The sequence below is a fragment of the Ostrea edulis genome, chromosome 3 (assembly GCF_947568905.1).
Source record: "Ostrea edulis chromosome 3, xbOstEdul1.1, whole genome shotgun sequence".
In the NCBI taxonomy this organism is placed as follows: Eukaryota; Metazoa; Mollusca; class Bivalvia; order Ostreida; family Ostreidae; genus Ostrea; species Ostrea edulis.
The window spans coordinates 42116626-42134544 of NC_079166.1; the positions used below are offsets into that span (position 1 = coordinate 42116626).

Genomic DNA, 17919 nt, shown 5'->3' on the forward strand with positions numbered 1-17919 from the left:
CCTGATCAAGATATAGGGATCATTGCGGATGTGATCGATTGACAGGGGATGCTTACTCCTACTGGGCACCTGATCCCACTTCTGGAGTGTCCAGGGGTCCATGTATGCCCAATTCTCTATTTTGTATTGCTTATCGGAGTTATGAGATTGATTACTGTTATTTATATTCACCTTTCATAGATACCTTCTTTCTCGATGCATACCTTCTATATTCCAGTCAGAATGCTACCATAAAAGATGCTTTTTTTCAATTTAATCAATTGACGACGTGAACGATGTGTTTGAAATATTTCACAGGGAGATGTAATTGTTCCAACTCTCCATCTCAGTTTAAAATATTAACGCTTTCTATATTTTTGTCTTCACTATCTCTACCCACTGTAATGATAGCCATTTCCTCATGAATGCTATGTGAATAAAAACAATGTGCATATGGGTTTTGATAAAAATAGTAAATCTATTTCATTAGTTGGGAATACCTGAGAGAAATTAAAGTAGAATACAAATATAAAAGATCCATTTCATTTTGATTTTGAAATGTATTCCTTACGTAGCAGTCCATGTAGAAAGCTCGCTTATGAAGATTTATCTATCAACGAATGTGTTCTGTTTTGTTCTCAAAAGCTCAAGTAATTTAACCCTTGTGCATGTGAAATGACGTTATTCAAAATTGCAATGCTTTATGCACTTTTATTGCATAAAGGGCAGATAACACTGATTTCCAATGAAATACATACAGTATGTCTAGAAATTATTAAACATGCTTTGTGCAAAAACCATGATTTTGTCACATACACTTATAGTACTATACAACATTATGAGAGATATTCATTGGCAGGTCCTCTAAGATAAATCATTTCCAAAAAATGCACGATTTCATGTGGATCTAAATATTCAAAATGCTTGAAATTTACTTTTTGACATTTTTACCATGAAATTGATATTTTGAACACAAGTTACCAAACCTATTTGTTTTCAAATTTGAAGCTCTTGAAAGACACCTGCCCAACGCATATTACAAAGACTGCTGACACACAGGCCAACAGAATAAAAAACAGATATACCAACATTCTAGCATGTACGTATCCTAGGATCAAGTAAGTTAGACAATGCTGGCATTATATGAATCAATTCATGCTGGAGTTCTAGAATATAGATCGATGATTTCGATCTTTAGATACATCAGAGACTTATTGATCACATTTTCTTAAGGTATCTAAGGTATTTGGAAAACTCGCACGGAATGAGATACGTCTTGATGGCTTGATTTCTTCCATTGCATCCAAATGATAATCAGATATAACTATTTGCAGATATCATTTCATGATACATTCTGTTATCTGAAAATAATGAGCTTCTTCTATCTTTAACAAAAGATAATAATTCATTAACATTTTCTATTGACAAGTAATCCAGGAATGCCATGACAAATGTCCGCTTCTTCATCAAATGTTCATTTATCAAATAGAAACACATAATACAATTTCCTATTCATTTGAAGATATGAGAAATACTTAATCAGTGATTAATACAAAAATGTTGTAAACTCTGGGTTAATAATTAAAGTATCACAACAACTCATGATAATTACAGTCATTTACAATTCAAGGTCACCCAAGATCGATATCTTGTATTCCCCATAAGCACCAATTTCAACGCCTTTCCATGTCTCTAAAATTGTCTAGAGATGCTGTTCCACTCTAACATCAGAGATTTGGCCAGTAGTTGCAGAATATGTGATTGTCTTTTGTGATTGCTACTATTCAATTTGTCGCATGCATGTTCGACAGGTTCAAATCAGATGATTTGAATGACCAAGGAAAAAGCTGGATATTGTGTTTTTGCTGAGCATCACGTGGTAGACGAGCAGTATGTGGTCTGGCGTTGTCATGTTGGAATACTGCTTCGGTATACTGCATTATTGGAACCACATGAGGCTGTATGATTTCATAAATCATTGAGTTGTCTATCTAAACATATTAGCCTTCTGATGCGATTTCGTGGAAAAAGTTTCTTTTTTCACCTATAAACTCTGAGTCTTCCAGCAGGCCTCTTCAGAAAAAAAAAATCGAGATTCGTCGTTGAACTAAACTGCCCGTGTGTGTTCCCGCGGCCATACTTTTTGAGTCTGAGACTATTGAAGTCGGTACCATCGATGTCTTTGGAGTCAGAACGATGCATAAAACAAGTCTGCTCGTCCTAATCCAAGAATCACATAGTTGATTCCGAACGCTCTGATCAGGTTTTATCCGAATCCCAGAAATGGCAGATGTTGTAGATGACCCTGCATGAATCGTTGATGAAGATGACGCAATCGGGTGAAACGATACTATGCTGCTAACATCAAGCGTGATCTACCTTCTCTATTAAACCATGCTGTTTGTGTCTGCTCCAAAGGCGAGATATGGTGTTTTGTGCAACATTGAAATCTCTTGCAACTGCAATTTTAACATACCTGCTTCCAGTCTTCCAATTGCGTCGTTGCTTCGATATGGGATGCTTGCTCCTTTTAGGCATCTTATCCCACCTCTGGTGTTTCCAGGGGTCCGTGTTTGACCAACTATCTATTTTGTATTGCTTATGGGATTTATGAGATTGAACACTGTTCGTTGCCTTCACCTTTCATTCACACACTGCCTTTCTAGAAAAAATTGTTACATTTAAATACAATGCAATCAAATATCGAGAACCCTTGCATTTGATAGACTGCTGGTGCCTAAATCAATCGAGAGGTACAGAGACCGAGCGATTTTTATATTTCGTTAAAACACTTTTTATTGTTCTCAAATTTTACAGAATATATTTCCAATAATCAAAAGTGTTGGATCTGAAAAGGAGTAATAGGGCGAATCATTCTAGACCAAAACATTGAAAATTTATATTGAAAAGATTCAGCGAATAATTACTTCTATATACGCATCTCTTTTTTTTTTTTTATTAGTATACGTTAGTTATTTTGGGTCAAATGTCTAACGAAACTGTTTCTATCTGATATTGTCTTTCATTCATATTTTATTAAGATGATCACAGTCGTGTAAAATTGCTTGCCACAGAAGATGATGAGGGATCAGACTATATTAACGCCAACTATATTCCGGTAATTTTTAATTTTCTTCTTGAAATAGAATTAAATCTTATAATTATTTTGTTGGTGTTGTATCAATTTTATTCCAATCTATGACTGGATGTCAATGCGCCAAAAAAGTCAGAGAAAGGTTTTATCTATAAATTAGCATACATTATATTCATTTCCAAGTGTGTGTGATTTAGAAGCGTGGTTAGTCTAAAACAAATGACGGAAGAAAATTATTGTCAATGATTTGCATTCAGGACAAAATCACCCCTTGTTGGGACATCTAACGTAGTACTTACAACAGTCATCATTATTACAAAAGTAATAGGGACAATTGTCTAAAGTATAGTGAAATGTGCAAGGAGCAACTACTACTTATGAGATGTTCTCTATTGTATTTGTAATACTTGAATAGCAGTTGCATCGTGTAAATGTTATTGTTAAGACATTAAATGTTGTGATTTGGACGATTTATGCATCCTGTCTATTCCACAACCACACTTTCCCCAGTGTTAAACAGGTTACACCTATAAAAACGGGATTTAAGAATAAAATGTCTATGAATAGAAATGATAAGAGAGCTAGGACGGAAGTAAGGAGGAGAATAACGGCTGGGAATGGGAAACAGAGAAAGGTATGAACTGTAAGGCTTCACGTTGGTTTACTTTTCATGAGGCACTAGGTCGGCGTGAAGCGTCGCACTTCATACCGTATTGTATTTCTGAAACAGCATAATATATAACGAGAATTCAATATTTATTTTACTTGTCAGAATATAGTATTTGTTACTTAACCCTTTCGATTTGAATTTTTATGTCAATGGTGAGGTCTCCATATGAGTGATATATTCTCCAGAGGGACGTTAAACAATATTCAATCAATCAATCAATATAAACAAACTCAGGGAAGGTTTATATAAAAAACACGATTTTATCATTTCTAGGTCGTCTAATATTGAGCATCTGGTGCATCAAAATTGGTACCATACAAGTTTTACATTACCACCCCTGGGTCGAGGCCTTTGCTGGTGGACTGTTAGTCCCCGAGGGTCTCTACAACCCAGTAGCTAAGTACTTCGTTACTGGGATAAAATTTAGAAATTCATTTCAAAATTAAGGATTATCTCCCTTTTTCATAGCTCTATCCTTGGACGAATTTGGCCCCAGTTTTTGGCACTTTAATTTTCCTTTTAGCTCTTACAAGTTCATTAGTTATTTCGAATTTCCAACATTTCGGCTTGAGCATCACTGAAGAGACATTATTTGTCGAAATGCGCATCTGGTGCATCAAAATTGGTACCGTATAAGTTTTACATTTTGTCAATATTCATATATCTATCATGACTTTGTGTTGAGTTAAAACACCTTTAACTCGCATTATCATGCATTTATAATTATTTCGGTATGTTATTAAATTTTCCTAATAGTCCTTTGTAGAAATGTGTAATCATATAATTGTACCTTTATACAATTTGAAACTTTTTTCAGGGATATAATTCAGAACGAGAGTACATTGCCACCCAAGGCCCACTTCCTTTTACACGTGATGAATTTTGGAGAATGATCTGGGAACAGAACGTCAGTATTATAGTCATGCTAACTCAGTTGGTGGAAAGAGGAAGGGTAAGAACATTTTATCATTGTTAGTTTTCTCAAAGACAACAGACTAGTTCGAATTTGTGAACTTTGTGCACAGAAAGACTTTAAGACTTTAAACAACCATTGTCGTGTTGACCATGAATATCTAAGAAAAAAGAATAATAAATTCCGGATAACTCTCATACCACTGGGAACCATGATTTTATTTACGGGTTGATCCGGATCGAAATTAATCAAATTCGGATCTGGAAAAGGTTTTTCTTTCTCAACATTTCGTAAAGAACAATTTCAGGCCTGTGGCTCGGTCGGGTTACAGGAATCCTATTTTTTGCCTTAATTGGGAGTAAACTGTAACATACTTTTATAAACTTGAGACATACTCCCTATAACATTTTCAATGGTATTTGTGTATTGTAACAATATTTGCCAAAAACTTCCATCTTTTCAATCTCCTCTTTGTATATCCCGCATCCCATCTTATTGTGGTTACAACACGTGATGTATTTGCCTAGAATATTCTCCTTTCCCCACAAAATATTATAATTCTATCACAGCTGACAAATATCTAAATCCTCTGTCTTAACCAGAAATGGCATCTTCTCTTAACTAATTCAATATGCATGTAGCGTCATCTTTCAGTAAAGGTTTATTCAAAATATTAGTATCATTCAGTGGGGTTAAGGTGTTCCGAGTATAGTTAAGACATTATAACAGCATATTCAAATTAAAGTAAAATTCTTCCAAGCGTCGCATATCTTACCAAAAAATCATTTTTTCATACGTAAGCAAATACCGTACTACGTTGAAAAATCCTTCACTCAACTATTACGTCATTATACAAGTGACGTAGAGCTATTTTCATCCGCAAGACTTTTCGTTGTTTATCGTCGCAGCACAGGTGAAAATGCATTCAAATTATTTGCAGTTTGGGATTGATATGTTGCCATTGATATAAATTAAAAAAGTGATCCGGACCGGCACAATATCCTCTCATGTATATGACAAACGGGATGAGTTCAGCTTCTCCATCGTCAACTTCCGATAGTTATGTAGCAATATGCCATTATCACCTGGATGTGGAGTTTATATCTCTCAACTGATTCGATACGCAAGATTTTGTTCTGTGTATGGTCAGTTTTTAAATCGAGGCAAGCTACTGACAAATGAGACGATGGTACAGGGGTTCCAATAGTCTAGTTTAAAGTCAGAATTTCGCAAAACGTCTGGTCGTTATAACGGTCTAGTTTGCCAATACAACCTATCATTGGGTCAAATGCTGTCTGAGGTGTCTCATACCGATTGTAAGACCGCTCTTGGCACACTGATTTTGACTACGGATAACTCTGCTTACCTGATCAATATATAGGGCTCACGGTTGATGTGACCGGTTGACAGGGGATGTTTACTCCTCCTAGGCACCTCATCCCACACATGATGTGTCCAGAGGTCTCTGTTTGCCAAACTATCTATTTTGTATTGCTTATGGGATTTATGAGATTGATCACTGATTGTTATCTTCACCTTTCATATACTGATTTCTATCTCGATTCAAATGTTGGGCATTTCCTACATTTACTGCCAAATCTTACAAGTTTACCGTTATTTCAGATTTCAAAAATTTCGGTTGAGCATCACTGAAGAGACATTATTTGTCGAAAAGCGCATCTGGTGGATCAAAATTGGTACCGTATAAGTTTTACATATAAACGAGGCAAAAAAAAAAAAAACAACCCCAAACAAACAAAACAAATAAACAAACCAACCCTACCTTGCGTATCAAAATCCTAAATTTTCAACTAAGTACCTCTTGAACGAAATGAAATCGTCATCTTTCACCTGTGCTAAGTCGATATATACACAATATTGGATTTTTAAAATTCTAAATGACTGTACACAGCGTGGGCGATATCAAAGTCACAATGTAATATTACTGGATCACGAATTTGGGCAATGCATTTCTATATGGATTATGCATACAATGTGGGAAATTTGATCATCCCACAACGAAATAACGTGAATGTGATGAGACTTTTTCCAAATACACATAGATGTAAACGCAGTCATGGACATTGTTCATATAAAAGACCAAGTACACACGATGTCACCCTTGATTCACTTTTACCTTACGTCAACAGACAACTAAGTCCACATAATATCCGCACATAATATTACTCTATAGAGTTTAGTTTAGATTACGTTATTTGAAAAAGCCAAAGCTAGCCCATACTTGGATTTTTCAAAACCATTATATAAACTAAACTCTACGATTATGGATTTTGTCCATTTCAAGCTCTTTAAACAACCACGGGTTATGGATGCTATTCATTCCGAATCATGCCGCAAGTTCCTTAAATTCACTCGCAAAGACACAGATGCCGTCAACATCAGTAACATTCTTCGTCATAAAAAAGTTTTGCATTCTATGATATTTCAAGTTCAAATGCACACTCTACTATTACATCCAAACATTTTAATTGCAAAAAAACTTTCAATGCCTGAATATAGACCATGAAATACCATCTTATATGTAATCCACCGAAGTGTTCTTGTTCTTCCTCTTCTTTCAACTATAGTCTAGCGTGACGGGTCATTACTGGAGATATTTATATGGTTGAAAAATGAGGACCTGAAATCACTTATCCTTAAAAGATCCGAAATTCAGAGAACCTCGATCTTTCAATTGTCGACAGAACTTCATCTCTGTTATGAATTATGTTGAAGATTATGTCAGACGATAAATATCAAAACTTGATACTTGATGCCATGTCAAAACGGATTAAAAATGTAAGAGGAATATTATAATCCCGTATCAGACACATCAAAACAAAAATACGGAACATATATCCTTCTGTGTTTAGTAAACCAGAAATAATCCAACAATTCGATTGGTTACATGAGGAATATGTTGTTTCCAGCTGACAAAGCTTGTAAATACAACCTATCATTGGGTCAAAGAAAGATAGATTGTTGGAACTAAAATATCAACGGCTTTGAAGGAGAATTTTCAAACGTACCGTGCCACAACATGTGTCAGAAATGGTGTTAATCAAAAGTGGATTTTTAACAAATTTACAAAATTCTAGTGAATTTGAAATTGCAAAACCTTCCTCAAATCAACAACATCAAAACGTATGACTTTTCGATACTTTATACAGTCATTCCTCACGATAAATTAAAGACTAAACTTTTTAACGTCATAGACAGTTGCTTCTTTAACAAAAATCAAAAAGGGAATATTCGTATCTACTGATCAGTCATGCAAAAATTACTTTGATAAACATCACTCTGATTCCACGCACAAGTATAAAATATATGGTGTTCCTCATAGGCAATATCTTTGTATTTTTTTGTCATCAGATCTTCCTACAGTTTATTGGAATTCCCATGAACACGAATTGTGCTCCTTTCTCCTTTGTTAGCTGACCTGTTTCTATACTCTTTTATTCAAAGGCTTCGACACGGGAAGAAAAATATCTTACTGTGGCCTTCAAATCGGCGTTTAGATATATCGACGACGTTTTATCTATTAGTATTAATAATTTTCATTCATATGTCGAATCGACATATCCCTGTGAACCCCAGATAAAAAGCACCACGGAGTACTCTACATCTGCTTATTACTGAGATATTTCATTGAAAATGGATATAAATAACAAACTAACAACCCAACCTTATGATAAACAGGAAAATTTCAGCTTCTCCATCGTCAACTTCCCATATTTATGTAGCATTATTCCATTGCCACCTGCATATGGTGTTTATATAGCCGAACTGATTCGTTATGCAAGAACTTGTTCTGCGTATGATCAATTTTTAAATGAGCAAGTTAATGTCACAGTGGTTTCATCAATCTCGTTTGAAGTCAGCAAATCGTAAATTCTATGCATATGGTTGTTATAATAATCAATTTTGCCCATCATAATAATAATGATAATAATAATGATTTTTTATAGAGCGCTTTTCCAGCGTATGCTGGTCAATGGGCTTTACAATAAATTATAACCCGGCAGACCTTATATCAATCTAGAACTTATTCAGCTTCCTGGAAAGCATACAGTGCAAGCTGCCGTTACAGGCGCTAGAACACTAACGTTCTGGCAATATATTTCACTGTCGATAGCCAGGTACCCCTTTTACACTTTGGGTGGAGGGAAGGAATTCATGTAAAGTGTCTTTCACAAGGACACAAAATCGGCCCTGCCGCGACCAAGACTCGAACCCACGATATTTCGGTCGAGAGTCTGACCACTAGGCCATCGATACCAATATAAAAGTATATTGATATAGCCTATCATTTGGGTCAAATGCTGTTTGACGTGTTTCATACCGATTGTTAGACCGTTCTAGGCACACTGATTATAATAACAGATTACTCCGTTTATCTGATCAAGACAGCGCTCACGGTGCATTCGATCGGTCGACAGGGGATTCTTACTCCTCCTGGGCACCTGATCCCACCTCTGATATATCCAGAGATCCGTGTTTGACCAACTCTTTATTTTGTATTCCTAGTTGAAGTTATGAAATTTATGGCTGTTCGTTATTTTTGCCTTTCATTACAGTAATGCACATTATACATAAAAACAGAACACTGATATATTATCAAAGAAAACTGAAAGAAAATATACAGCCAGCAGAAACTGTAATATCACGCAGATTTGGAACTTTTTGATTATCAATCCTTCCGCAACAAAGTATAATCGCTGCAAATCCCTTTCAAAATGTGAATTCATACAATTTTTCAAGTCGATGGGGTTCAGTAATAGATGTGCAGTATGCTTGCACCAATTGGATCAGTATTGAAACAGTAAATACTTAAGATACAGCATCCTGCGCAATTATACTCAAAAGCTCAGGAGATAACTTCTTTAATAAATGTTAAGTGTAAAAGGTCATGCGTAGAATACTGTAGCTCAATAACAAGCTTTGCGACCCCAGTTGTTCTTTTCAATTTCCTAATTCTCCTTCAATGGAGAAATTAAGAATACACTTCTTAAAAAATTTACATTACTCTAAATGTGAGGTGCGAACATCTTTAAGATAAATAATTACTAAATTTACTTGAAGACATTTCCAGAACACCCTTATTTATTCGATGGAAGTTTTCTTTCATATTCATATCCTTCGAAAATATCAGATTTTCTTAAGAAAATGCATCTTCATGCATTTTTATTTTATGGTTTGAAATACATGTGTGCAGCCTTCCTTAGAAACACTTTTCATAGACTGTTTACGGACTCCGCAAATACCACAATATCTTTGCGAGTATGTGCCGATAAAAAAGGTTGAACAAATGCATTGTCGTCAGAAAAAGAAGTTAGAAGCTTCTCTCTGGTGAAATTAAAGTTGCACTTCTTGCAAATGTGGTGAGTTCTCCGATTCAGACATTCGTACTTTGTTTTCTTCCCCTTAAAGTCCTTCGATTAGGAGGATATCTGCGTATTTTACAACCACACAGCTTATATTTTATGCATGACGAGTTCATTTTCCCAATTTATGGTTTATTGAATTTATCAAATTTGTAACACTTTTAAAAAGTAAAGGTAAAAAATGTTTATCTTCCAACAGTTCATCACGTGTTTACGCATATTTAGGAACTGAGACAGAAAAAAAGTAATTTTAAAAAATATAATAATAGTCATTGCATAACGACACAATTTCTTTATATTGTGAAATCTTGCAAAACATTTATTATTTTGACACAATTTCTTACTTATCTTCGTAAGTAATTAAATTAATTAGTACAAATGCATTTTCTATTTATTCTTTTAATGCTCATTTTTTTTTAATATTAGCGTATAGAAATTGTGTCATATTTGAATCACCCTCATAAACAGCTAAATAAGGTCAAAGAGATCAGAGCATGTTGGTCACTCCTACAGTTACACGCAAACTGTTCACAAAGCAGGCAGCATATCGTACCAAGTGTTGCATGCAAACCGGTCAGAGTTTCTTACCAACCGTTCAGAGTTCCATGCAAATCGTCCAGCGTTTCGTACAAGAATCGGTTAGTACTGGTTTTTTGTACAAATAGTAACACGCTTCAAAGTCTGTATATAGTCAGTAGATGCTAGGAATAGAAATGTATTTTTCCTGGGCCAGGGGTTTGGTGCTATGGCCGAGATGTAGATAAAGTATGTAGTTCATACTATAAAAATATTTTTATAAAATCTAGTAGTCTTTAACATGTGTTTAATAAAACTGTGAAATCCCAGGTCTGTGTATCTGGGAATTGTTAGGATGATATTCGTAATGACTCACGTAGTGATACCTGAATTGAATCTTTACTCCTTAGTCCTAAATACATGTATTTAACACTGATCAGTCAAACCAATTGCATAATGATGAGATAAACCTTTAAAGCATTAGATAACTTTTCGGCACACAAACCTTGATACAATGATAAAAGAACCATTTATTTCACACAAAGATTTGTTTTAGGACAAAGGGTTTTGCCATTGCCCAATCAAGTCATTTGACCGAAGTAAGATCATTGGTTAAAGAAATTACAAAACAATATACAGTGTATCTACAGTTCTTCTCATTAGAGACAGGTGAAAAGTTAATACTATATAATATAAGTACAGATTAAAGACTGATTTTAAAAGTGATGAATCCCGTGACGTACTATTCTTCATTGTTGTGTAAAATCAAGTGACTGTTAAGACTCAGGGTAATTTGTAGCGATATTTCGTGATATTTTTAGTGATTTTTTTTTTCATTTACTGTACTTTTTTTTTTTACTTCAGAGGAAATGTGATATATATTGGCCTGATGCTACTCTAGAACCAGTTTACTATGGGGACCTTGTGGTTGAAATTGAGTCTGAATCAACGCTTTCTGATTATGTTCTACGTGTCATGTCAGTAAAATTGGTAAGTAATTTGTCACACTTTCTAAGCACTTGTATATCTGCAACTTTGAAATTTTACTCTCATATGAAGCTTTCTTGTAAAGGGAGACCGTACAAAAAGGTGAAATAGCTGTATTTCTGGAAATAATCAAGGATGGGTTGTCCTGAGACTACGATGTTGCTCTTAAATTTTGTGGGGGCAACTCGTCTTTACTTGCCCCACACTGACCCTGGTCCAGTAGTGGTCCATTGCAGGTAACAATGTGCCAGAGCAGTGTATATTCCCGGTATTTTGAGTGATGAAAGGTGAAGATAACGAACTCTTATCAATCTCATAACTCATATAAAGAATACAAAATAGAGAGCTAGGCAAACACATACCCCTGGATATATCAGAAAAAGGATCGGGTGCCCAGAAGGAGTAATCATCCCTTGTCGACCTATCACACCCGCCATGAACCATATATCTTGATCACGTAACGGAGTAATCCGTAGTCAATATCATTATTGATATGGTCAGCTTAAGCATGATGAATATACCTTTTGCATGTAGAAGTTTTATGCCTTTTCGTGTTCATGATATTACGTACCAGAAATACACTATTGTTAATGTCCTTTGCCAATAATAAATGAAACAATGGTACGTATGCAATTCTGTATTATATTTTGTATTAAATTTGTAATCCTGCATGTAGCTGTTACAAGTAAATTATCATCCATAATATGATATGTTTACACTGGAATTGTTTGTATTGATATACTGAAAATCTTATTGCATGTTAAATTGCATCTATATATCAAAAGGGTGACATCAGAAGAACTGTAAAGCACTTTTTGTATTTGGCATGGCCTAATATGGGTATTCCTGAAACCTCAGAAGCCATGCTTAAGTTTGTGAAAGAGATCAGGTGCCATCAACCTCCTCCCACAACTAATAGAGGACCTTTTGTTGTTCACTGCAGGTAAACTTATTTCTACTTTCCTGTTCCTATTTTATGGCTCGAACATGTATGTGAATCGTTCCTAATCATGTATTTCATTATTATCTAATTCAAAAATCCTTCTTAACTTAAGATTAAATTTTATTTATGAGTACATACATCTGCTTTGAATGTGCTTATGTACACTATTCAATTGTCATTATTGTTTTTATGAAGTGCTGGTGTGGGTCGCACTGGAACCTACATTGCAGTCGATTATCTCATGCAACACGTCAGGACAAGTGATGTCATAGACATATATAATTTAGTAATGAAAATGTGCAACAACCGGCCGAATGTGATTCAATCTGAAGTAGGTCAATACCTATCTATGCGTTTGAGTAGATGATAAAATGCTACAGAGCGGGGTTAAGGTGCCCCAATTAAATAACAAGTAATAACAGCATATTCATATAAAAGTAAAATTCTTTCAAGCGTCGCATATTTTTTTTTAGTAAAAATCGTTTGTCAATACATTAACAAACTTCGTATCACGTAGGGAAATCCTTTGCTTAACTATTACGTCGTCATACAAGTGATATAGAGCTATTTTTATCCGCTAGACGTTTAGTTGTTTATCACCTCGGTACAGGTGAAAGATGCACTCAAATCATTTTCAGTTTGGGCTTGATATGTCGACATTGATATGGTAAATTTAAAGGGTGATACGGATCGGTACAATATCCTCTCAAATATAACAATACTCAAATGTTAGGCATTTTCCACATTCACATCCAAATCGTTTCTAAACTAGGCAAAATATTCTACCTTCCGTATAAAAATCCTAAATCTGCAACTATTTACCTTTAAGAATATACTATGATGGAAATAAAATACCGTCATCTTTTACCTGTAACGAGTCGATATGTACATGCGTTGGTTTTCTTTATTCCAAATGACTGTACACATCGGGGGCGATATCAAGGTCACAAAGTGATGTAAAGATTACTTAACAGTCTTTCGTGCACATACTATAGATAAAGATATAAGACTTATATTATTGAAGAAAACTGGTGAAAAAAATCATCTGACAAACAAATTTAAACACATTCAGCTAGATAACGGCAATAAATAGCAAGAAAATATTATGACATTTTCCCCGCGATACAACTATAGACCTGTACGTCGTGACGTACTTTTATATTGTGACGTCATATAGTATGAAGTGCACCGAGGTACATATTATGATGTTTGTTTTAACTTTACTCGGGACATCTTAACCCTGCTGCGTATATTGGTTCATTGGATTTCTTAAAATGTCAGTCTCTTTCATCTGTAAATAGCCCAGAATGAAAGTTCCCTTCTGTTGTTAATAATTTCTTAATGCAACATTGTTTTATGAAGACTTGAAAAAACATTCAAACCTTTTGAAATAAATGGTGCCATTTTATTTTATTAATGCCCATTTTTTTCCATAAAAGCATATGCAATCCGATATGTTTTCCTTTGTTAGGATGAATACATCTTCATCCATGACTGTATTAAGGACTTCGTTAATCACAGTGATGGCGATCACAGCGAGGATGGAGAAGTCAATAGTAAGTTTTTAAAGCGAATAAGTTAAATACGTTTGATTCATTGATGCTACATATATTTATGTAGTGATTTGGGGTTTTACAAATCACTCTTTGCACGTTGAGTGCAAACGATGTAATTCAGAGGTTTATAAGTGAATATACACCTACTGGGGAAAATGAATATCAGATGGTACATATTCAGGTACATGCAAAGTGAAAATAACGAACAGTGATCAATCTCACAACTCCTACAAGCAATACAAAATAGATAGTTGGGCAAACACGGACCACCTTGTTATCAATTATTCTCGTGAACATTCGTATACAAATATATGTAGTACATGCTAGATGCTAGATTTAATCCAAACATAATATCTTTCTATCTCATCTATTTCCTTAAGTTCATGTAGAGAATGGCAAAACATAAGGAAATGTACAACATTAATAATGACACATTAAAACGATTTGAAACAAGGTTCATTGTTAAATTATAGAAATGTTATCAATAAAATTCTAATTTTACATAGACGTATGCCTTTTTAAAAACGTTAATGAAAAAGAAGAGACACTTAAATGAAAAGATGAAGATAGCGAACAGTGGTCAATCAATACGGAGAAAATTAAAAAGTTGGACAAACACGGACCCCTGGACATACCAGGTGGCATCAGGTGCGTTGCATGACTTAACATCCGCTGTGAGCCCTATATCTTGATCATGTGGACGAAGTAAGCACACCAGACAGTATTTGACCGAATGACAGGTTGTATTGGGAATTATATCGTTATAACGACCATAGGATTGCAAATTGTAATATCAACTTGTTTGTCAGTAGCCTGTCTCGAATTAATGTAATAAGATTTATTGCAAGTTCATTTTTTTCTTGGACTTCTATGAATGCTTCTACAAATAGAACGGATTTATAATCAAATTATTTGTGTAGGCTATGGATTATTTTTCTTTCCATTGTCATCCCACACCAATGAAGGGTTTCGTCTAGCAAACATTTCACAATTTGGAAAATTTATGGATTGAAGTTTGGGATAATTCAAACTAGGATCATAAATAGTTTTGACCCCAATGCTAAATAATAATGAATTAAATCACTGATAAGACAATTCAGACGGTATACAAATATAGGTAATAATAATGTGATCAGTGACCTCAAAATATACTATGCATACATCAGAATGCATGTATTTCCCGTAATTTGTTTTTCTCTAAACGGATTTTGTTTGTAGAAATCGTAATTTTCAATCCCTTTTAGTCTTCAAAATGTCCTAGAATGTCTTCATGAAATAGAAATTCAAAAAGAATAATCCAAGAATGTTTCACTTCACCATCATGCCTAAAATACAGAAAAAAATAATACCATAACTCATAATGTGCAACATTTGACTGTTTCACATAGGTAAAGAAGAATTCTATAACTTACATCATTACGAAATGAGATATTATGTTTTTCTTTGAAGAACTATGTTCGATACTAACCATATCCTATCTGAAAGTAAGGAATTGTTTAATTCAGTAATTTCCATGTTGAAAAAGTCAGAAGCTATCTGTTAATACATGTATTATTCCTGTCTGATTCATCTATTTGAAAATTACCTCATAAATCTGGTATTTGTTTATAAAATGTTGAAGACATTTAACATTTCATTTATTAAAATAAATCATGGACCATTTAAGATATAAAGATTGAAACATATCAGTCATATAGTTTTCAACGCATGTAGCCCATTTATATTTAATGAAGCCGAACAATCATTTTAAAGAATATGGTAAAAAATAAAACTTTGTAATGACATACATGTATATAGTGATTTAATAATTCACTGCTGAAATAAATACGTTGTGGTTGTTTTATATATTAATTCAACATGAACATTGTTCCAATTTCTGTAGTCACATTTAGGGCTAAGATAGATTGTTTCTGGACCTAGTATTTTGTCTTCGCTGGAAAATATTATTTTAAGAAAAAAATATCTTAATTCATTGGAAAAGGGATATTGGTTTCAATGATTTCAATGCAATACTCGTTAAGTAATCTTTGTTTGGTGTATGATATACTGTCAGCTCATTTATATATAAGGATTGCAAAGAATTACTAAGGATGTTGTTTTGTGATGTTTTAAAACATTTGTCATTAAGATTTCAATTGTCTGAAACAATTAAAAATACTAGAACGTTTTTTTTTTTTATTTCAGCAATATATGAAACTATGTAGCCAACCATTGCACAGAAACATCCTGGTTCGGGAGTTGGATTCAAGACGTCCATTTTTCATTTTTACTTTTAATCAATTACAAACAATCATTTATATTTACATAGTTTTACTTGATTGAATTCGTTTGGGTCTTTTAGTATATATGCCATTTTGTAAACAATTGAATATGTCTTTGAACATGTTCCAAAATATATAATGATGTAATGCATGAATATGAATGTATTATTATCAATAATATATTTTGAAATATAGATATAAAACGTAGTTAAAGCATGTCATTGTATTGTAAGCCTTTTGACACCCCGTCATAATGCCAATTAGCGAACAAGGTATAATCTGCATACTCTCTGAACTACATGGTTTTATTTTACTTCACCTTGCTCCTTCATTATTAAAGACTTGAATGATAACTAGGTATATCATTGTATTAATTTATTTGCTGGACTTCCTCCAGTCAGTAACGCCATATAAATAATGTCTTGTCGGATTGAAATGTTAAACTCTTAAAAAACATCATTGTGTATTGCGGTTTCCTTGCAGTGGAGAGCTCTAACGCTATATATTTCGTATAATTTCTACATTTTCATACCTAGTGAATTTCCTGTCTTCTGACTCTTTGAAATGAAGGATGTAATCGATACAGATCAGGATAATGAAACTGGCTTTATATACTTTCTAAAAATGGTCATGTGACCGAAACAGCCAATGAATAATTGCCCTTTTTAGAGCATATCCACACTACTTTAAGCACAAAACTTCGGATATAGAAAAGTACATAATGTCAAAGTGTCCTATTCCTGTACAATGAATTATAATCATTTGTAAAAAAAAAAAAAAAAAAAAAAAAAAATTGTGCAATCTTTTAAAAATCTTATCAACCATTTGGCAATTTTCGTTCAAACTTGGCAAAATTTATCTTTGGGTAAATGGGATTCAAGTTTGTTCAAATGAAGGATCATGTTCCCTCCAAAGGGGAGATTATAAAGAAATGGTAAATATCTCAACAAGAACCACTGAGCCAGAAAAGTTGACATTTACCTGAAAGCTTTCTTACATAATGTAGATATCATGGGCCCTGTGGGTAGGGTGGGGCCACAATAGGATGTGAAAGATGTATGGGGATACATATAGGTAAAATATTTAAACATCTTCTCGAGAAGAATAGGGCCAATATCAGTCATTAATATGCAAGCATGCCCAGGTAGTACAGATTCAAGTTTGTTCAAATCGTGGTATCCGGGGGTAGGATGGGTATACAATAGGGGATCAAAGTTTTATAAGGTTATATATATAGGAAAGATCTTCTCAATAACAGCAGCGCCATGGATACTCATAGTAAGATGGAAACATCCTTAGGTAGTGCACATAAAGTTTCTTCAAATCATGACCCTCGAGGGTAAGGTAGGACCACAATAGGGATCAAAGTTTTATCTGGGGATATATAGGGAAACATCTTTAAAAATCTTCTCAAGGACAGCATACAAACATAAGTCAAAATAATTCTTTATGATAAAACGGACAACCACAATCCTATACGTAGGAATTCAGAACAACAATATGTGAGTTGTACATTACGCCATCACAATAAGTTCAAGGCAGTTTGATCACTTATGTTTCAAATGAACTACATCATATAAAACAAATGAAATAGAAATACAAATTTCAAATATCTA

The 17919-nt window shown here is 34.0% G+C and overlaps 2 protein-coding genes across 2 annotated transcripts in view; both read left to right on the forward strand.

The window, feature by feature from the left end:
• LOC130053561 (receptor-type tyrosine-protein phosphatase H-like) overlaps positions 1-17919 on the forward strand; it is a 412921-nt gene that overhangs the window by 47185 nt on the left and 347817 nt on the right. The gene's annotated exons all lie outside the window — the stretch shown is intronic.
• LOC125655870 (receptor-type tyrosine-protein phosphatase epsilon-like) lies at positions 6279-16510 on the forward strand. Its single transcript, XM_056160772.1, has 6 exons — positions 6279-6353; positions 11421-11546; positions 12329-12486; positions 12682-12817; positions 13958-14042; positions 16227-16510. The coding sequence occupies exons 2-6, from the start codon at positions 11532-11534 to the stop codon at positions 16244-16246; spliced, it is 414 nt and encodes a 137-aa protein (XP_056016747.1). The 5' UTR covers positions 6279-6353; positions 11421-11531; the 3' UTR covers positions 16247-16510.

Excerpts from the sequence above, each read along its gene's own strand:
- LOC125655870 (XM_056160772.1), top strand. Across the intron at positions 12,487-12,681 it reads CCTTTTGTTGTTCACTGCAG|TGCTGGTGTGGGTCGCACTG; the intron begins GTAAACTTATTT and ends GTTTTTATGAAG. Across the intron at positions 12,818-13,957 it reads CGAATGTGATTCAATCTGAA|GATGAATACATCTTCATCCA; the intron begins GTAGGTCAATAC and ends TTCCTTTGTTAG.